The 22241-nt window shown below is 37.2% G+C and overlaps 2 protein-coding genes across 4 annotated transcripts; one reads left to right on the top strand and one right to left on the bottom strand.

The window, feature by feature from the left end:
* Positions 1–1217: 1217 nt before the first annotated feature.
* LOC115952735 (ultraviolet-B receptor UVR8-like) lies at positions 1218–8088 on the top strand. Of its 2 annotated transcripts, none has more exons than XM_031069958.1 (11): positions 1218–1459; positions 4053–4126; positions 4220–4304; positions 4763–4870; positions 4958–5194; positions 5371–5586; positions 5982–6025; positions 6193–6375; positions 6732–6822; positions 7826–7869; positions 7953–8088. In XM_031069958.1, exons 1-11 carry the CDS (start codon positions 1252–1254, stop codon positions 8073–8075), a joined length of 1413 nt encoding a protein of 470 aa, XP_030925818.1. In that variant the 5' UTR covers positions 1218–1251; the 3' UTR covers positions 8076–8088. The 2 variants fall into 2 exon arrangements, with proteins under 2 accessions (XP_030925818.1, XP_030925817.1); XM_031069957.1 differs by having other exon boundaries at positions 5365–5586.
* Positions 8089–8405: 317 nt separating this feature from the next.
* LOC115952734 (transcription factor LHW-like) lies at positions 8406–16604 on the bottom strand. Of its 2 annotated transcripts, XM_031069955.1 has the most exons (11): positions 16393–16604; positions 15569–16189; positions 14367–14573; positions 13823–13916; positions 13680–13721; positions 13447–13506; positions 11797–13023; positions 11591–11692; positions 8995–9141; positions 8611–8736; positions 8406–8523 (listed from the first exon to the last, which is right to left on the bottom strand). In XM_031069955.1, the coding sequence occupies exons 2-11, from the start codon at positions 15664–15666 to the stop codon at positions 8434–8436; spliced, it is 2193 nt and encodes a 730-aa protein (XP_030925815.1). In that variant the 5' UTR covers positions 15667–16189; positions 16393–16604; the 3' UTR covers positions 8406–8433. The 2 variants fall into 2 exon arrangements, with proteins under 2 accessions (XP_030925815.1, XP_030925816.1); XM_031069956.1 differs by lacking the exons at positions 14367–14573; positions 15569–16189; positions 16393–16604 and having other exon boundaries at positions 11797–13030; positions 13823–13915.
* Positions 16605–22241: the final 5637 nt, after the last annotated feature.

Raw genomic sequence — 22241 nt, 5'->3', positions numbered from 1 at the left:
AATAAGAATCCTTGGAAACACATGTTTTGATCTTCACTCTTTTGCATCCTTTTTCTCCAAGCTCTCCTCCTTCAAAACTGCTAATCGCACCTATGGCCTCTTCTGGTCCGATTGCATAACACCTTCCATCCCCTCCCCAAGACATTGATCATGACTCAAACTTACCACATATCCCCTACTTACCAATCCTCCTCCTCCTCCACCCCCCCCCCCCTAACTTTAAAACTGAGCAATGTCCCCCCTTCAGCAAACAGTATGTTGGCACTTAATAAATAGACTAGTTTTAGAGATGAGTAAAATGATCGTTTTGAAAACAGTATCAAATTTGGTGAACCAAAATGAAAACATCAAACTTAAGAGATCAAAATGAAAACTCATAAACATGTAAGTTAATTTTAAATTAATGATAATTCCGTAAAATCCACTTTACTATTTTTAAATGGATAAGATAGAATTTTGGAATGGCAAAGAGTGGAGATTAAAATAAAATAATAATAAATAAATAAACTCTTGAGATCCTAATCCTAATCTCTTTAACGATTAAAGAATATATTAAAGAATGATATCAAAAAAGAATATATTAAAGAATATGTTTTTACGCAAGTGATGATTGAGCTAAATTTATAGTCTCGTGGCACTCCTGACCGTCGATCAAAAGAGCATCAATCTGAACGGCCCTAATGGTGCCACACACCAAGCCCTAGTAACGTCTGGTAGATTCTTAATCCAGCGTGAAACCTCATCGATTCGATTAAAGTCATTAAACAAAAGAAAAATTCAAAACCTCACACTCCCACAAGCCACAAAGAACAAAAACAATTGTGTACTGTAATAATAAACAGCTAGAAAGTGACAACATCAGACCCACCACGTGTCGACCACTGAAGAATACATCGAACGCAGAGGAAACTTCTTCATCTTCCAGAAACTTCCAGCCAACTCGTGACTTCAAAAAAATATTAAACAAAGTCCATCTGTGCGGTCCTGATTTCTCCACGTGTCCACTCAACCACGTGCGCATCCTACGTGGCATGTTCTATGTCCTTGTAAATGATACGCCCCAATTTTTGTAAGAAAAGTTATTCTTGTCCTTGAGTTTGTCTTTTACTTTCCGTTTCATAAGCACTGGCTTTTGTCTCTGCACGTCTCTCTCTCTCTCTCTCTCTTTGCTCAAAGCTCAAAGCTTTTCCGTAAGGTTAACAAAGAGCTTGTTTGGTTTTTTTTTTTGGTTCAAAGAAAGAAAAGTTTGCGATGAATGGAAGTGAAAGAGAAGAGGGGGTGAAAATGGAGGAATGTAAAGAAACAGTGGTGTATATGTGTGGATATATACCAGGAGCTTCGCCGGAGAAATCTCCGATACTGTCTCCGGTGCCGGTTCAGCTTCCGGGTTCGGGCTGCGGTGGAGATTCGTGGAAGGATGTTTGTGGTGGTGGTTGTGGATTCGCTATGGCCATTTCAGGTTGAATCGAGTTTCATATATATGTATTGTCATTTTTATTTTGTAGTTTGTGCTTAATATTTTGGTCTTGGACTCCTAGATTTGATTCTATTTGTTCTTTTTGACTTCCATTTTTAATGGGCTTTCGATGTTATTGATTACATCAAAGAAACTCATTTGATTTATGTGTTTGAGTGTCTAGACTAAGACTGTACAACTGTAAAGCAGTTTAGATGGTTTTGAAGTTTTTTTTTTTTTTTTTTTTGGTTTTAATTAAGATTTAGTGGTTTTCTGTATGATAGTGAATCAATAAGAGTGTGCATTGTAAAGGTTGGACATAACTTGATAAATTAATGCCAGCTGCGAGTAAGATAGGATTTGATTTCAGGTCTCCTTCCTGAACTGGCACTAGACTTTTCTAATTGAAACTATAGAACTCGAAAGCAGTTTTAGATTGTTTTGAATATTGTTAGGATTTTTAAGATTTAGTCATTTTTCTGTAGCTGATATTTGGGAATGTTCATTGAAGTAGTTAACATATGTGTTGATAAATCCTTATGCCAAAATATACCAAATTTGGATTGTATTAATATAATTATGTGAGCGGGTTTGGTTCAAATTCTATTCAAAGATAACGAGGTTGTGGTTGGCTAAAAAATGAAGAGTTGATATTTTTTGCTCATATCTTTTAGTCCATAACGAATTATTGAGTGAAACTTGTTACATTGGAAAGTAGATATCAGTGCTTCAAATACAAATTTGACCCAGTTTGGATTTTAAACGAATGAGATATAACAGTTTGACGGTGGCACAACTATGTGGTCCTTGAGAGCTCGCTGTTGTATATATAGGATAGGTTATAATAATGATATAAGTTTGGAGAGTATTCATTTGTAAAATGAATAAAATGAAATTTCGAGATTTGGAATTTTCTTTGTGAAAATTCAACTTCCAAGATGTTCGATTAGTCAAGACTTCTGTTTGTTCGATCGAAGTAGTGAGAAAGGCTTCTCAATGGGTCGAAGCTTTCGCTTGATCGATCAAAGTGATTAATTTATCTGAAGATTCTGCCTGACTCGATTGATGCTGGATTCCTGTTCGATCAATCGAAAAGAGCCTTCAATTGATGCTCAATTCCTCTTGATCGATCGAGCCTCGCAAAATATGTTTTTGCATAATTTTCTGCAAAATTTGTGGTAACCGTTCTGAACATTGGGAAAGATTTTAAATCTTGTGAACAGTTTTATGTGGCATTATAACTCTCCATTGGTACCTTTTGAAGGGTTATAACCCTATGGGTATAAATAGTGGTTCATGTGCACTTGATAGTAAGTCTCTCTCTCCCTAAAGAATAGTTTCTAAGAAATACAAGAAATCTTGTGGGTATTCTCCAAAATCGCTGTTTGTAGAACCCAATAAACTTGGGTTGCATCCTGGGGACAAATTTGTAGTAATCTTTTAGCAACTTGCATGGGCGACAAATATTGTCTAAGGATACCATTCAATTGTGTCTCCAAGTCAATCATAAATTTTGTTTAATTATTGTGTTCATTTTGTTCTTTCATTTTACTCCCTGATTTGGTGAAATCCCCAACACTCGCTAAACCCTTGCTTGAGTGAAACTGCAGAAAATAATATACTGACTTTAACAGCATGTTTTCCTATATAAACCAATCCTTGTTGCAGAAATTGAGAGGAGAGAGGCTGTGGTATCAAGATTACTTTGAGATCAAACATTTTCTCTTTAATAATTTAATAGTAGAGCTACAAAGCTACAAAGCTTGGACATCTCCATTGGAACCTTGGACGTCTCCATTGGAAACACCAAGTGGTGTCAATAGAGCTACAAAGCTTTTGGTACATTGAGAGCAAATGAGAGCAAACCTTATTGATCCTAAACAGTTAGAATACCCTTATTTGAGAGTTCCTTCCCTTGACTTGAGCCTGAACCGTGAGATTAAAACACCATAGTGTTGTTCATTCAAGCCATAGAAAACCTAAACATTTGACATTGAGTTCATTGGTAAAAAAGCTAGAAAGTTCTTTGGAGCATCAGAGTTCTAGGTTGTTATGGACAAGATTCATTTGTGGAAAGTCCACATAGAAGGATTCCAAAGTTCTAAGGACACTGTGATTGGAAGGCAAGCGAGGCATTCATTGAGGTTACATAACATCCAAGGTTACATAGAGGGTCTAGCTTCATTGTAAGTAGGCTATTGTAACTTTCTTCTACGGTGGATTTTCTATGGGGTTGGATATCCTGGAGTGTTTTTTCCTTTGAATAGGTATTTCATTGGTTTTCCACTTGTCACCAGATCTATGTGCTTTTTTACTATTTTTATTATTATTACTTTTAGATTTGGTAATTGATTTTGTGGTTGAAATACTTTTATATTTTGCCAAGTACGTGGTTGAAATACTTATTTGTACTATATGTTGGAATAATGGAATAAATCATAGTTCATTCAATCAAGTCACTATTTAAGTGTTTGGGGGTCTGAATCAATTTTTCAATTGGCACCAGAGCATTTAGAACAAATAGGGGCCAAAATGTTTTCAGATTGTCTTGCTGGTGTCGTTACTGATGTGTTAGTCTGTTTTATTGTGGAATCAGAGTCCGGGAAGCTCATAACATGGGGCTCTACAGATGATGAAGGTCAAAGCTATATGACTTCAGGGAAGCATGGGGTAATGCAGTGATCCTATAATTAATGAACTTGTTTCTTGTTTTTGCTCTCTGGAATTGATTTGCATCTACTTTTGACTGCAAATTTTGTTAAGGAAACTCCAGAGCCTTTTCCTCTTCCAACAGAGGCTTCAGTGTTGAAGGCAGCTGCTGGTTGGGCGCACTGTGTTTCAGTAACAGGTACTCTTACATTTTAATTTCTAATTTATATGGTCGTAAATTGTAATTTGTAAATCTTAAAAAATTCATTGTAAAAATTGAGGGGGAAACAGTTTGATTCAACTTGCTTGCTTATGTGCTCTGGTGGAGCTTTTTGAATTGTTTGTGGCTATCTGAATCTCTCAAGAGAAAGACAGGCTCTTTATGGTGATTGAGAAAATGGAACCTGGAAGAATTATATATGGAAAATGACATTACTGTTGTGCATGGGTTATTATTTCAACAAAAATTATGTGCCTTAAATAGATTGAAAATTGAATATAGGCACACCAGCTTCAATTAGTTCATGTTTGCTCTTTTTAATAATGGCTTTGTACTCTTATGGTATCAATGATGAATAGCTAGTGTTCAAACACGCATTTTCAGTTGAAGCAGTTATATTGTTGCTGCTGAGCTGAAATTGTTTGTGTCATATACAGAGATGGGTGAAGTATACACATGGGGCTGGAAGGAGTGCGTTCCCTCTGAAAAAATTGTGCGTGATTTGGTCGCTGGAGGAATATTCCAAACAGATTCTACTGACCAAGGTGATTTTTTTTCTTGTATTGGAGAAAGAAACCATAATTCCTTTCAATCGTTCCGGAGTAAATAATGAAGATTGCAATATTTTACAGTGAGTGGAAAGGCTCAGGGCTCAAATTTGATTGGTGGGCCAGTATCTCACGTTGATAACAAAAAGGCGGGAGAGGAAATTGGAAAGAGAAGGAAAATAGCACTAGCTAAGCAAGAACTGGACAGCTCAACACCTGGGGATGATCTTTTTACAGTATCAGCTTGCCTTGTAAATATGGGTCCTGGAGTGAGGATCAGCACTGTTGCTGCTGGTGGACGCCACACGTTAGCACTGTCAGGTATATTCACTGCGTCTTGGATCACCGAACTCCATTTGCTTATGGTTCCAGGAATAGGTGTCAGTTCTTTGTGGTCACACTATATAGTTTTGTAGGTTTTATGAAGTTCGAAGCTATGGAAGATTTTTGATGTAAAGCAAGACACCTGATGCATCATGTTTTTACCAAAGTTTCAGATATGGGACAGGTGTGGGGTTGGGGCTATGGAGGCGAAGGGCAGCTAGGTTTGGGTACCCGGGTAAAGATGGTGGCTACTCCTCACGTCATACCTTGCATTGAGCAGTCTGCATTGGGGAAAGGAAGCATGAGTTCATCAACACAAGTTTCTAAAGTTCCTGGAAGCTACGTGAAGGGAATTGCTTGCGGAGGTCGGCATAGTGCAGTAATAACAGGTCAGCATTTGATGGTTAGTTGTGTAGGACTGTAGGTCATATGGCTGCACAAGCTTTTGTAGTTATCCCAGAGGATGATGAAGAAATTGTGGGTTCAGCTTCTTGTCTGAGGCCATGGCCTATCTTAACATTCTTCTTACTCTAATCACTTACATGAATCAATTGGGTTTAATATGATATGCAAGTTAGAGAATCTTAGAATTACATTTTTTGTTTGGAATTGCCCGACCGACTTTTTTTTGTTTGACATTTTTATTCACATTATAGTCTATCATTTGCATTCATATTTGGTTCTATTGATCCGACATAGTAGAAATAATTTTCAAGTTAATATTTGATAAGTATTATTCTGACATGATCTCTTCCCTTTAATCATTTTTTCTTTTCAATCACAGATGCTGGGGCACTACTTACTTTTGGCTGGGGACTTTATGGACAGGTGAGCTTTCTGTGGCTGTAAGGGCCTTGAACAGTCTTGCATTGAGTGGTTTGATGGCATTTTTTTTGTATACCATGATCTAGTCCACTTTCTTTTATCGGCCTTTACGTATTACAACCTCTCTTTTTTTGTCCCTTTGATAGCTTGTAATTTTTTTCCCCCCGCAGTGTGGACAGGGGACTAATAATGACCAGTTAAGACCAACTTGTGTGTCTTCTTTATCGGGTAAACAAGTGGAAAAAGTTGCTGCTGGACTATGGCACACCATATGTATCACTGTTGAGGGTCATGTATATGCCTTTGGGGGTAATCAGTTTGGACAGTTGGGAACAGGTGCTGAGCAGGCTGAGGTATATCCAATAACCACTGAGTTGGCATATTCCATTAATTAAGCTAGTCGCTAGGTACAGTTCGAAAAATAAACCACCTTCATCATTAGGCAATGGAGCAGCTTATAACCCAAATATCTTCCTACTTGTATGTGACTCAAATGTCTCTCATTTATCAACCTATTGGATTTTCACTTATACTCTGTTGAAAACACATATAATGCTAACTCCAATCTACTTGTCTAAGATACTCGATGACCTTGCTTTGACAACTGTCAATTGATATTAGCTTGCAACACTGCAATATTTACTGCTTTAGGGTCACTTTTTGGAGGAAATTTGTGATATCAACTAAAACATTACTTTACCTGCTTCAGACTCTACCTAGGCTTTTGGATGCTCCAAGTCTCGAGAGTAAGCATGCCAAAATAGTATCCTGCGGGGCTCGTCACAGTACCATACTAACAGGTATAATTTTGCAACTGCACTAAAGCAACCATGTAGCTCTTTCTAGAGTTAAAGCATACAGTACACAACACTTTCTAGAGTTAAAGCTTACAGTACACACCACTTTTTTGGGGGTGAAGGAATTATTGTTTCACACTATTGATTTACGCTTTGTATGCACAATATTCACTCTCACACAAGATATCCACTTTTTTCAAGAATATTCACACTTCACACGTGATAACACATTATGTGTACAAAGAGTACGAAACAATCGAAGTCCTTTTCTTTTTTGGGTGAAAAGAAGGGGGGAGGGGAGGTGTTAAGAGCTATATTGCCTGCCTATCAAATGAGACTCATTTTTAGCGAAGTGCCTATCATGAGACTTACCTATCCACACCAGTAGATCAAGTATTAATAGCCATTATATATGCACCTATGGTAGGATGAAATTGGGATACTTTTAGTGTGCATTTGGATATAGCTTATTTTCATTAATTTAGTTATTTTATAGTATAAACAATGCAATTGTACTTAAAGAAGTGATGCTTTAAACCAAAGTACTCAAGACTTTTCCAAGTGTTTCGGCCAGTGCAAAGGAAAATAACTATAAAATTTATATAAAAAAGGGGGTTATATAGGGATATCTCTTATTTAAGCTAACATATTAAAAAATGAAGTTAAGTTAATATTTAGACTATAAAATATGAGAATTTTAAATTATATGCTTATACATATAAATAAATAAAAGGATATGTGTGTGTGTATATATATATATAGTGTGGTAATCCCGAAATGACATTTCGGTATTAGTTCAAATATTTCATTCTTTTAGTCAAATTGAATTAGCCTCCAGTACAGTATTAACTACTTTGCTTAACCTTATGCAAACAAGATCTTGGTCATTCATTTCATGCATTGTCTTAAATAAAACGTGAACTTGAACATAGGCCTGATATTTAACAGGATCTTACTTTTAAGTCCGATATTGACAATTTCTTATATATGCTTGTGTTCCTTCAAGAGGACGGCAAACTATTTAGCTGGGGATGGAACAAGTATGGCCAGGTAATTTTTAATTATTTAACTATATACTATCTTAGTGTGTTATTAATGTTGCATTGACCTTTACTTTCATGCATTGCTTGCAGCTTGGTCTAGGAGATTCTGCAGACCGAAACATACCTTCACTAGTTTCCATTGATGGTTCTCTGCCAACAAATGTTGCATGTGGCTGGTGGCACACGCTACTGCTTGCTGAAAGACCAGTTTGAGTTTCAAGATTGTTAATGAGGACAAAATGAGTGACATTTTTGTTAGGATAGAGATTCTCGACTGGACTTTTTGTAGTTGTACACTTAAGTTCTTTTATGTAAGATGTACATAAAAGTGTTGTGTGCATGCATGCACGTGATGGTTTTTATTCTTTTAGTTGCTAGTTTATCATTAACAGCACACAGGTTTGTTCAGACAATAAATCCATGGGAGTACAATATGGGTGTCTTACATCTGCGACTTCTGGTGTGTAATGTAACAGATATAATCAAGAGGAAGCAGACCCAGTTTTTCATCCAATAGTTTTGCACTTGGAGCATAAAACCAATTCACACCGTTTCTTAGAGATGATATGAATCAAATCCTGCTTGAGATGGGCTTCCTCTTACGCTGCCAAAGATGCATCAAAGGCCAGAAAATATCCATTCTGTGAAAGCCCCTGGGACCCTGTACACATTGTGCAGCGATTGTGAGAAAATAAAATGCCTGCAACACTTTAATATTTGTAAAACATGGCTTAGAACCATTCTATACCTCAACAATAAAATGAGCCCAGGTTTTGTTTGAACGGAGATCCATGGTACCCTTCAAGATGGTTAACTCCGCACCTCTAATCACCTCTGCAATCTCCAAGAAAAGCCCATGCTCATCGCATAGCATCTGCATTAGACATGAATTATAAAAAAAAAAAAAAAATTCAGGCTATGGCTATGGGTAAATCAATTGGAAAATACTAAAAATATTACATAGTTTACTATAAAAAAACTTACAAACTGATATGGCAAGAATATGATTGGTGTCACTTAAAACAATAAAATAAATGAATGTTTGATGTCTTATTGTGATTAGTGACACATTAGTTTGTAAAATTTCTAATATCCCTAGCATTACTAAAATCTATCACGTGACAGTACAGACCTCTATCAGCATGTGTCCTGGGATTTCAAGATCTTCCACAACTATGGGGCATATTTGAAGTTCGGTGCCAAAGTCAAAAGCCCAGCTAGTCCCATTTTGGCTGACATTTTTGGTTTCAGGTGAAACCCAATTATTGTGATTAGCCACCTGCATAAGTGCAAAACATTTTACTTCTGCTTGTTACATCAGGGATCATAATGTTACTAGGCTGAGATAGCAGTCATAACTAAATAACTAATGGCCAAATTTTCTGACTATTTGTGAATTTATTATAATATGTGAATATTACAAGTGAATCAAAAGAGTTAAAAACACAACTATAATTTGCAATATGCAAACTGAATCTGAATCCCAACTGCCTAAGGTTACACTATGCATGTACTTTTCCAAGTTAAACCTATCTAGGGAAAAATCTAAATCCCAACCACCTAAGGTTACACTATGTGCATATACGTTTCCAAGTTATACCTATCAAGGGAAAAATATGAATCCCAACCACCTAAGGTCACACTATGCGTATACTTTCCAAGTTATGGTTTATCTGGGGAAAATTATTGAACATCCCTCATCTTGCAACCTTCCCCAGCAATCAGCATTTTAATCGCTAATACTCTGCAACAAAGATTTCTGTAATTTGATTGTTTACAGTCAGATGGCTAATTTTTTTTTAAAAAAATGTTTATTGTTTTTAATTGGTTTTGGGGCAATCAGACAGCAATTGGCAAGAGCCATGCAGCAGGGAACCATAATGTCAAGGCATCTGTGTGTGTGGTGGAGAGGTGGCGGCACCACTTACCAAAGGTCCCAAGAAGGCATTCTTGTGAAGGGTATATCTGTCTGTCTCCTATTCTACTACAATTGTATTAATAGAGCCTAAATACTCTTAGGTAAATTACAATTTATCTCCATGTGGTTTGGAAATATCACAATTTAGCCCACAAAGTTTCATTTGCTATATTTATAATTTTATACCCTTATAGTTTGGACTAAAATTGTTAGGGTTCTGTACAAATTTAACATTTTTTGTCAGGTATGGGATATGTGAGCAATTTTACAAGACTAGTTTAATAAAAACACCCTCTCTCACAGATCCAAAAACATTCTTTTCTCCGGTTTCCTTTCGAGAAAGAGTGAGAAATTTTTTTCAAAAAAGGAGGATGAGATGAACTGAGGGAGCTCATCAATGGTTTGAACGGTGGTTGGTTAGGGTTTACTTTTTTTTTTTTTGGATTTTAACAAAACTGGCTTGAGAGGATTGAACACATTACAGGCGGAGCTGGAGAGTCTGGTAGAGGACACAAGAATACATTATGTCAGGTAACCAATCACGTCATTTGAGAAAAGAAGCACGATGTTTGTTGTGTCCAGTAAGTCAAGGACCAATACTGAATCAGAGGGATCACAATGCTTGAGGGATCAGGTGAAGGGGTTCATGATGGCTTAGAGCAAAATACTCGGGGAATTAGGAAGAGGCTGGGACATTGTGCAGCAGAGCATTCTGACCCAGTCGAGGACCAATACTAGTTACGAGGGATCAAAGAGCTTGAAACTTCAGAAGTCATACACTAAGCACACCAAATTTTGATGTTATGGGTTGGGTTTGTTGCCATGGTTGTTATGGGCTCATTTTTTAATCTTGCTTGGCATGCATATGTGTGTGTGTGTGTGTGTGTGTGTGAGAGAGAGAGAGAGAGAGAGATCAGTTTTGAAGAAAAATGGGAGCATTTATTAATTTTGTTTGGTTTTGGACTCACCCGATGGATATGAAATTGGATTGATTTATACTTTGTGTGATTATTTGTTGCATTTTTTTTTTTCTTTGGATTGTGCTTTGCATGCCCAATTCAACATGGAGACCAATGTTGGTTGTTTCCATTAATTCCACAGCAAATTCATTACCTAACTCAATGTCATTTGAAACTCTTCTACACTACTTCAAAATTAGTTCCTCATTTGTGGACAACCTCATGTTTTTGTTTATGTTTAAAGTTTAAACCAACCTCTAATATTGGTGATTGAATTTTGATTCCCATTCTTTTAGATTGGATATTAGAGGAAGAAGAACACAAAGGGAAAGGAAATCGAGGGGTAAATTTGTCAATAATATACAAAATCATTTAATTTGGATGGAACCCTAGCAGTTTCAATTAACTTCAAACTATAAGGGTATAAAAATAGCAAATGAAACTTTGTGGATTAAATTGTGACATGGTCAACCCCAAAGGGGGGCAAATTGTAATTTACCCAATACTCTATAAGACTACAACTACATTTTTCTAATCAATGAAGCTCTGCCTCATCAATCAGAAAAACATTGTCAAATAAAAGAAACACCTTAACAGATCCACCTGACATCAGTCTATTTTTACTCATATGCCTCAGTCCTAAACATTTGTAATGTAGTTGAAGTAGAAGTTTCTGGTCATTTTCTCAAACAATTCCTATGCTGAAAGATTTCTAATAAACTAAACCCATTTGAGATCTTTAATCTGAAAGTAATACTTGTACGTATCTGAAAGAAAATTCAATGTTTATAGTGGCAGTTGACATTAAAAACAAACACACACCCACACCAATATGAGAAGACTTCACATACCTCATGATGGGCATATTGCCTCAATTTTTCAGCATGCTTGGTTACACTTCTTAAATGCAGCATATGCTTTACAGCTCGATCTAAGAGACCATCAATGCTACACTGAATTACATAAAATACGGAACACATTAAGTAAGATAGATGAGAAAATATCAAGCGATTACCTGTTTGAAGCACTACAAATACATAACCAAAACTGCACTCACCTTTGCAGAATTTGGGACAAGTTGTCGGAGCTCCTTGACCCGATCCTGAATCATTTGTCTATCCCTTGGCCGTTGCCTTTGATTTTCAGCAGCTCTGGCCCGTCTTTTGCCAACATTGGACGGCTTGGTTCCCTTCCTAGGCTGCATACATCCACTATCTTTTTGCTGCTGCACTTCATCAATCAATGTGCTCCTAATGCTATTGAAAGAAACTGAGGCTGAAGAACCATTGAAGGCACCTCTGTTCCTTGAAACAGGTGAAGATTTAAAATGTCTCCTTGAAGCTGAGTCATCGCCCACTAAAGCACTCACTTCAGATTGACTTTGTGACTGGAAGGAATCAGCATGTTGTCTGGGCAAGGTTACAGATGCCCTAACACTATTAGATCTATTAGTCATATTATCATCTAAACAGACAGGCACACTGGCGACTACAGCTTCCAAGAGAGAATCTTCATCATTGCCTTTGGCATACCATGTTGGCTCAGCACCATTGAAGAGATCTATATTGCATGTAAAACTTGATTTGCTATATGGATCCTCAACTGAGAAAGATGGGTTGCACAGGTTGGTTTGCGGCTGAAAAGTTACTCCAAGTGCTTTGTCTAGCTCAGATTCTATGGGAAAGCTAGAAAAACTACTCACACTGTTATAACCTGTATCATTAGCATCTGTGTCTCCAAACAACTGTTCTGTCATAAATTCAGTAGAGAAAAGGTTGATTCCGCAGGAAGATTCTTCAAACAACCCCATGTTGTAGTTGTTACATTGAGAATAAGCCTGTAATTTATCCAGACAAGACAATTCAAAGAGCGTACTCTCTAAAATCTCCAGGTGGTCAGCATTTAACAATTGATGTGGCGGAGTTGATAAACCAACAACACTATTTGGAGTGACACCAGTCTTATTTTTGCTTGTACCATTGAGAATTCCTGCAAGATTTGTTCCAGACAACTGCATTGCATTTTCAACTGTTGATGTTGGCACAACTGTTCTTATTTTTGGTCTAATGTGGCCAAATGCCTCTAAAGCTTCAGCCTTTAAATGGCCAGTGCTTGTGGCTGAAGGCTCATCGAAATTCTCCAGGACACCAGACATTGAGGATGGTGAGGATGTTTGAGCTTGAATGTCCCTGTTGGAGGTGAAAGGTACGATATTCCCTGCAACATTGTGAAGGGTGTTGAATCTATCTTTGACATATGCAACTATGGCCAGATCTTCAGCAACCTGAAATCTTGATAGGACATGAAAGCCACACATAAGATAATTACTAACAAAGCAACAAGAATGCATCTGTTGACACACAGGAGAGAAGGAAAAGACTACTGCTGCATGTGCAGTAGTTTTTCCTTCACCTTTATCCTTTTTATTTTTTGGGGAGAGAGAGGGAGGGATACGTCAAATAGATGCACCATGACTCACATCAACCCTAACAAAGTGACTCCTACACCTTCTAACTGTTTAGGCTCAATTGTATACTATTCACTTTTCTTTTTCTTTTTTTTTCTTTTGGGGGGGGGGGGGGGGGGGAGTTGTATATAGGTCACAAATAGAACTTATAGAAGTAACCAATGACAACACTACAACAGTTGGAACTAGAATGCAAACTGTCATTACAGCCAACACGTGAAATAGACAATAAATTCATACCGGTTCCAATGAGCCAAGTTGCAGAACTCCATGTGGAAGTACAGGCACCAGCAAAATAGTCTGCACAACGTAAATAATCAACTCATAAATCATTTGCAAATAATAACAAGAGAAAGTTGAGCAACCAAAATTGCAACTTTCCCCTAAACTGTGCCGTGGCATACTCAAATCTATCCAGTTGACAATAAATGGAATTCGATGTGTTGGTATGGTATAATTCAGAAAGTAATTACCTTGATACCTGCTGCAAATTGAAGTAGCCATTCATCTGGACACTGTCAACAGAAACAACTGCACTTGTGAGATATTTTGTCCAGTATTTGCAGGAGTTTCAAGAAATTTATTCTCAAATTAACTATTGTCATTAGAATCTTACCTCAGGAACTAAATTATAATTGAATTCGCAAGTAAGCTTATTTTCGAAGAGGATCCAGCTATGGCTTCCTGTAAATGCAACTTCACCAACTACCCTGATAAATTATAGAAATCCAGGTTCAGTCACCATTACTTTTCAACCTCAATACTTCATATAATAGAGAACCTCACTTTTAATCACACTGTTTAGCTTATGATTATCTTCCTAAGCAACAAGGGGTATTGCTTTAAAACATGTTGCACAGAGAAAGAGAGAGAGAGATGTGCAAAACAGTATCTTAGGACTGACAAGACATGAATGACCACAAGTTTAGCACACGTGGGAAAAAATTTGAAAACCAAAGGAAATTGCTTCAAAATCAAAGTAAAAAGCTTTATCTTCAAAACTTCCTCTTAAGAAGGATTAATCAATCTAAAATTTACATGGATACTCAATTTCATAATTCTGAAGACACATTTTGTAAAGATAAGAGTAAATAATTCCATTTGGAGGGTAAAGGCAAGTAGTAAACATGTAGTGATAAGGATAAAGTACAAGAGTATACCCCTCTCCCATGGGATAATGATGACAAGACATATCATTCACTGCTAATCCAATTGGATATCCCCCTGAGCCATCATTGCATGTATTGGTTTCACAGCTTGAAGACCATATCTCATTCACAACCTTGAAGTAAATGTCATCTGATATATTTTCCACAGGTTCTATTGGTTTTGGATAATCACAATACCCGTCTTCCCAAGTCAAAATCCTGAAATATCAAGAAAACTAATATCACACCAGAGACATCACTAGATTTTTACATTCATAACAAACCAAAAACAGACACAGTAGACAACTTATTATTCAAGGAAAAATACTTTATTCATGTTACATATCAGAAAAATGGAAAAGCTCATTCCACTTCATCATCTTGAAGATATCAGCCTAAATAATGCCTTACAAGCCTTATTTACTAAACTGAATAATTTGATCCATCTAGCCCAACAAGTTACTAAAATCTTTCTTGCTGCATTAGCATTATAATATATTAATAAAAGAAGAAATCGGTCCACAAGGACCACATATTCCAATGACTGTGGCTGTCAGAGAAATAATCAGGAAAAAATTTAGAGCTACTCAAAAATCTCAGTGTCAGTATGACTTAGGCTAGCACAATACAGTACCAAATTTAGTGTACCTGACAAAACCGACAACCAAGTGATGAGATTAAACTCGAAATATTGGAAAAGAATTTCCCATCCTACTTTTCCAGCATAGATTTTGCAACTTTTCTTTTTATGCATCACAAAAAAAAAATAAAATAAAATAAACTTTGAACTGATTATAGAATTAAACAAATGCAAATTCAAGAACTGAATTAGCAACATGTCATTATAGGACTTGAAAGATTCTCTACGTCTTATAACTTAAAAACATAAAAGACAAATTTTAATTCCATTTTAAGATCATATTGCACTCAGTGCCTCACATGAATTGAAGGAAGCTCACTGGATTAGTCAAAACAAGTTCCGTTCTTCTCAAAAGAGTGAGAAGCATTCATCCTTTAATTCTAGCCATTGCATTTTCATCCCCTCATCCACAGTCCTAAATTCTAGCTATTTAGTTCAATGTTGCTTTCAAATTAATGATTTCACTTACAATGATGCATAACTAACTACCTCAAAATTCTGTATGGAAGGCAAACACACTTCACTATTAAATTACACACACACAAGAGGGTACAGAAAATTAAGAAAAACTTACAATTGACCATGATGCATAAGCTTCCAGAAAACCGCATATTTCCAATGCGAATTGCTGCAAAGGCTCTTCAAAAACTGCCTCAAAGCAGTACTCCCCATTACTTGGAATAACTCTCAAGAAAACCACAAAGGTCTAGTAATACAATTTGTGAAAAATAGTAGTAATAATAAAAAAAAACTAGCCAAATTTATCACAACAACACAACTGAACCAGTCTAACTACCCCTGTATGAACCTCGTCCCGCCTGTTTTATTCGCAAACCCGCTCTTCGTTTTATTGGAGGCCCAGTCGATAATCGAGACAGCCAAAAACCCATTGCGTAAACTCTCCTCTCAAATATCAAGTACAAAAGATGTATGTAGTTGATAATTTTACAAGAGTTGGATAAGGTCAACAACAATTTCCTGAACCTTTTGGAATGAGCAGGACATGAAGTTTCAACTTTGGACTATAAAAACTGTGAAACCAAAAAGCTCACGATGTAGTACTGGGTTTAAAGCTTTGAGGAGGACAGGTTGGAACTTAACTTAAAAAACCTTAAACAAGCTAAAACCTTTCGATTCTATTAATTATATGTAGTACGAAGTCAATAGTACAAGCAGAGCTGAAGCCCACAATTCACTGCCAAAAAGAACCAACTAATATAATTAGCTTATAAAAAGTAAAACCCATTAATTTTAAGAAGAAGAAGAAAAAAAAATCACTCCGTTTGGTTGCTGAGAAACAAGCCCAGTACAACGTGCGGGCTTAAAGTTTTGAACTGGTTTTAATTTCTGGGCAACCAAGCAAAGATGTTTATTTGCTTGTGTTTAAAAGTTTCTTACCAGGTAGTAGTACTGTGAGAGAGTGAATGTCAAATCAGAGATATCGAGGATCTTCAAATTCGTTGGATTCCATGTCTTTTTCTCTTTTTTTCTTTTTCTTTTTTTTTTTTTCTCTCTCTCTCTCTCTCTCTGTGTCTGTAGAAATGGATGTGGTCTGAGGAACAAGAAAAACTATTTGAGAGAGTGGCAAATTGGCGTTTTCCACTAAAAAAACGGGGGCAACATTGGTGGCTTTATAACCGGTTACAAATTTTGCGGATTTCAATTTGTCCAAAAGTCGGATTTAATAAATGAAACTCGGGTCCAGTGGGATTCGGGGCCCACTAACTGGGTTTAACATTAGAGGTAGGCCCAACTGGGAAAGAGTAGATATCACGCGAAGGCAGAGCGCGTGTGAGGTCACTTGTAGTTAATTTATCCGTACTACTGGCCTAGGGCATACTCAAAAATTAATAATTTATACCTGTTATAATTTAGAAATATATTTTTTTTAAATAAATAAAAAAGATAAAATTTAAAAATAACTAGTAATTGTAATTTTTTTTTTGAATATGAAGAGAAAAAATCCTAAATTTTAAGACTTTTTTTTTAATTCAAATTGAAATTTGTTATTTGACATTTATAACACTATTTCTAAATGAAATTACCATTTATTAATGAGAGTACTTTTAAACTACATAAAAGTCTAGTTCAAAGAAATTAATTCTTTTATATATAGTATAGATTTAAGGATTTTCTCTTATTTGGGATCCTCATTTTTTTTTTTTTGTTAAAAAATACCCCTATACCTTTGTGTTTAAGTAGAGACAAAACTAAAAGACAATCCAATAAAAATATAACTTTAACTCCCACTAAAACATTGCCTATAAAATATGGTCACTATCCTTTTGATTTTCAAATTGATTTATCCACGTATAAATTAAATTCTCAAACAAAACAAAAATGTCTCATTGCACGCACGAAGCACGTGTGATGAGACTAAACCAAAGATTAGACTCTCTCAAACAAAAATTATATATAAAAAATAATTATAACACTAAACCAAAAAAAAAAAAAAAAAACTTATCACATGCGCAAAATACATGTGACGAGACTAGTACTTACTAGGTACACGGATAAATTTTTTTTTTTTTTTTTGAGAAACACGTGGATAAATTTAGACGGCATGATAAGTTATGTAGAAAAAATCATGATTAGGAAAGGTTTATGTAGAGGATATAATCAAACTCTAGGAAAGGTTTATGTATAAAGCTATAAACTATAAAGCAATGTTTATAACTTTATACATAAATTTTTTTTTTTTTTTTAAAAAGCAATCTTTTTTTTTTTTTTTTACTAGACTAGTCCACACTTTGAGGTTCAACCAATCCTCATTCGTTTGAAAAACAAAATTTACGTTTAAAGTTAAACTATTTATATGTGATTTAAGTTAAATTCATTTGTCAATTTGTTATTTACAATTTTATTTTTTATCCTCTTAGAGTTTGATTATATTTATTTTTAGTTAATGAATTTAATGTGTATATATATAAAGTCTTTTTTTTTTTTTGAGAAACATATATATATATATATATATATATATATATATATTGTGGGGCCAGAGAACTTGTGGCCCCGGCCCACTTTACTTTAGGGCCTAAAGCCCAAACCGAGGAGGGATATTGCCGAGGACATACAGTAAAGGCCCAAATGGCCTAGAGATATAGCCGAGGATGATTCTATCCTCGGCATCCCAACGCAATCTTGAAAGGAAATATAAGTACGGTATAGGAACAGTTTAAGGAAAAGCTGAAGACCTCCACATTGATGGAGAAAGGACCCTTGGACAGTATGGTGACAAAAGACAAAAGAAAGGCTGCCATAACTGTAATTAAACACTCTGCGCCAGACAGAGCGGTGCTTTTCAGCTTTTACAACCACTCCCAACCACTGTAGGTATGGGCTGATGGGACAAGTATCAACCTTGGAAAGTCGAACCTACACGTGGACATTGGAGGAAGAGTAAAGGCTAATATAAAAAGAGAAGTAAGCAATCCAGAAAGGAGGTTGGGAAAAAAGGCCAAGAACCAGTGCCTCCCAGACCACGCCTAGGAGAAAGACTTCTCGAGCGAACATAGTTCATCTCTGTATGAGTACCATGACTAACTACTGTCCGGTGACCAACGCCTAGCCTTTCAAGCCCACGCTCTACAAATTATATTGTTTGGGCCCTTAACATGTGAACCCAATATCATTTTGGGGCCGTTACAAATTGAGTCCTTACAATTGGCGCTGTCTGTGGGAAAGGCTTGTGCGTTGGCACAGGCGGTGGATCGAGAAAATCCCTCCATCACTTCCAGCAGCCCATTGTTGTGCCCTAACATAAAGTTCCAGAAGGGGCTATACTTCGAAACGTCAATAGTGCGGACGGTTCTAGGGGCTTCCAACGTCAGATCGACGTCCCACACCTTAGCCGAGGGGCTAATCCCCCCAAACTAAAAGAAATCTAAGTTTTGGACAGAATCAAGGTATTGCATGGTCCTCGGACTCAAACCTATGGGGAAACCAACTACTTAAGCAAAATATCTAGGTTTTAGGCAGAACCAAAGTATTGCATGGACCTCGGACTCAAACCTATGGGGAAACCAACTACTTAAGGAAAATATCTTAGTTTTGGACAGAACCAAGGTATTGCATGGTCCTCGGACCCAAACCTATGGGGAAACCAACTACTTAAGGAAAATATCTGAGTTTTGGACAGAACCAAGGTATTGCATGGTTTTCGGACTCAAATTTATGGGGAAACCAACTACTTAAGGAAAATATCTTAGTTTTGGACAGAACCAAGGTATTGCACGGTCCTCGGACTTAAACCTATGGGGAAACCAACTACTTAAGCAAAATATCTAGGTTTTGGACAGAACCAAGGTATTGCATGGTCCTCGGACTCAAACCTATGGGGAAACCAACTACTTAAGGAAAATATCTAGGTTTTGGACAGAACCAAGGTATTACATGGTCCTCGGACTCAAACCTATGGGGAAACCAACTACTTAAGGAAAATATCTTAGTTTTGGACAGAACTAAGGTATTGTATGGTCATCGGACTCAAACCTATGGGGAAACCAACTACTTAAGCAAAATATCTAGGTTTTGGACAAAATTAAGGTATTGCATGGTCCTCGGACTCAAACCTATGGGGAAACCAACTACTTAAGCAAAATATCTAGGTTTTGGACAAAATTAAGGTATTGCATGGTCCTCGGACTCAAACCTATGGGGAAACCCAACTACTTAAGGAAAATATCTTAGTTTTGGACAGAACCAAGATATTGCATGGTCCTCGGACTCAAACCTATGGGGAGATTAGTCATTAGAAGATGGATTAAGTCTTAAACAGAATGGAAATCTCGTCCTGTCCTCGGATCCCCAACTCTAAGGAAACTAATGTAAACGAGTATTTAGGCCCGGTACAGTCATACCTCGGTCCTCAGACCGAATGCCAAAAATGGTTAAGCCATGAATGTTGGGAACGTGGTAAAGCATCCTAGTATACAGCGACCAACTCCGATAGTTCATTTTGGGTTACCCATCCTCGGATGATCGCCTCATACGCAACACAGAATGTTCAGCTGTTATCTCGGTTAGTCTTATATGTATAACTTTTTTCAGGTCGGCATTATTGTGCCTGTTAGTCTTAGTAAGTTCAAAATAATAGTTTTTTGTTAACGGGGGGGTTCGGCCCTAAGTATCGTTCAAAAAAAAAAAAAAAAAAAAAATATATATATATATATATAGCTCATCCATTCACAGTATAACTATTGCAGAAAAGAATGAATACTCAAAATAAGATAAAGTCATCTTTTATTAATACCAAGAAATAGTACAGCGTATAATGAGGGGTTTAAGCAAGCCTATACCAGAAGTTAACTACAAAGGCAAAAAGAAAAAGCAAAAAAAGGAAAAAGATACAAGGGAACGATAAATCCCTCAAAATTCTGCTCTTGTGGCGACTACGAGTGTCAGGATGGTCCCTTTGACGGAAGAGGAGAAGAGGCAGAAGAAGAAGCAGAAACACCAGGATGTCCCTAGTGATGGAAGAGAAGAAGTAGCGGAGGCAAAATGAGGCACCAGAGAATGAGGAGAGGAGGAAGCGAGGATGCCTAATCCTCGCATCAGCTCTGACTCCTAACATGCGGGTGTCATATTAGCAGTGCTTGAGAAAGAGCGGATGGTATCGACGATGAGAAACCCCATTGCTATCCCACCAAAAATTTGACACGACCAGCACCTGCTTCAGATTTTGGCTGAAGAAGGAGGAGGCTTCTTCCTCACCTTGTGAAAGGGGAGAGCTGTCTTGAGTCTCCGTTTCCCTTGCCCTGCCCGCGCCATCTTGAGTCTCGGAGAGACCCAGTACTTCTGGAGAGGGTGTGGTCCCTTTACCCCCATCTTCGTCCTAACCATATCACTCCCTAGGGCTTAATCCCGCTGGCAATGAGGACTTTGAGTACAACAGGTGGTTTAGGAATTTAAAAAGACTGAGGAGTCTGTACGTAAAGGAAATGACCTCCTACCTAACTTCTTATATGGAAGGCAAGTCTAGTGGCATTTAATCTGTATAGATTTCCAAGAAAAGCTACAAACAAGATAATTCCTACCCAGCTCCCAACGCCGTCTACAAACCGTTGGATTGGTGTTGCCTCGTAAAAGGAACTTATTAAAGACGCGCCTCGTGTACTGAAACGGCAAAAGCACGGCGTGAATAAAACTCAAGGAATGTCTCATAACCAGGAGCATTTCCCAGGTAAATGAAGAAACATCAACATTAATGAAGGGCAAAGCTTGGCAGGCCGTGACATGGGCCCGACGTCACCAAAACCCTCCTCTTTGTCCGAGGGGCCGGACAGCAGGATTTTGAGGGGCTATTGTGGGGCTAGAGAACTTGTGGCCCCGGCCCACTTTGCTTTAGAGCCCAAGACCCGAGCCGAGGAGGGATATTGCCGAGGACATACAGTGAAGGCCCAAATGGCCTAGAGATATAGCCGAGGATGATTCTATCATCGACATCCCAATGCGATCCTGAAAGGAAATACAAGTATGGTATAGGAACAGTTTAAGGAAAAGCTAAACACCTCCACATTGATGGAGAAAGGACCCCTGGACAATATGGCGACAAAGGACAAAAGAAAGGCTGCCATAACTGCAATTAAACACTCTGCGCCAGACAGAGCGGTGCTTTTCAGTTTTTACAACCACTCCCAACTACTGTGGGTATGGACTGATGGGACAAGTATCAATCCTGGAAAGTCGAACCTACACGTGGACGTTGGAGGAAGAGTAAAAACTAATATAAAAAGAGAAGTAAGCAATCCAGAAAGGAGGCTGGGAAAAAAGGCCAAGAACCAGTGCCTCCTAGACCACGCCTAGGAGAAAGACTTCTCGAGCGAACATAGTTCATCTCTGTATGAGCACCATGACTAACCACCGTCCGATGACCAAGGCCTAGCCTTTCAAGCCCACACTCTACAAATTATATTGTTTAAGCCCTTAACGTGCGAACCCAACATCATTTTGGGATTGTTACAAATTGAGTCCTTACATATATATATATATAAAGTCACACCATAAAAATGGTGTAACTCTAAGCGATATTACATCATTTAATAACTTATTATTAGATAAAATTTTTGACAAATCTACCATTGGATTACATCATGTTTATATACTCTCCATGCTTGCAAAATTTCATAGTAATCAAAGATCAATAGTCATGTTATCAATCAATTATTTAAATTCAAATTTTTGTAGTTTAAAATAATTCATAAAAGATGAGTTTATTGGGTGATGTAATTTTATTTAAAGTTATACCA

The sequence above is a fragment of the Quercus lobata genome, chromosome 7 (assembly GCF_001633185.2).
Source record: "Quercus lobata isolate SW786 chromosome 7, ValleyOak3.0 Primary Assembly, whole genome shotgun sequence".
Taxonomy (NCBI): domain Eukaryota; kingdom Viridiplantae; phylum Streptophyta; class Magnoliopsida; order Fagales; family Fagaceae; genus Quercus; species Quercus lobata.
The sequence above is the reverse complement of the archived record's forward strand: the minus strand, read 5'-3'. Positions and strand labels throughout refer to the sequence as shown.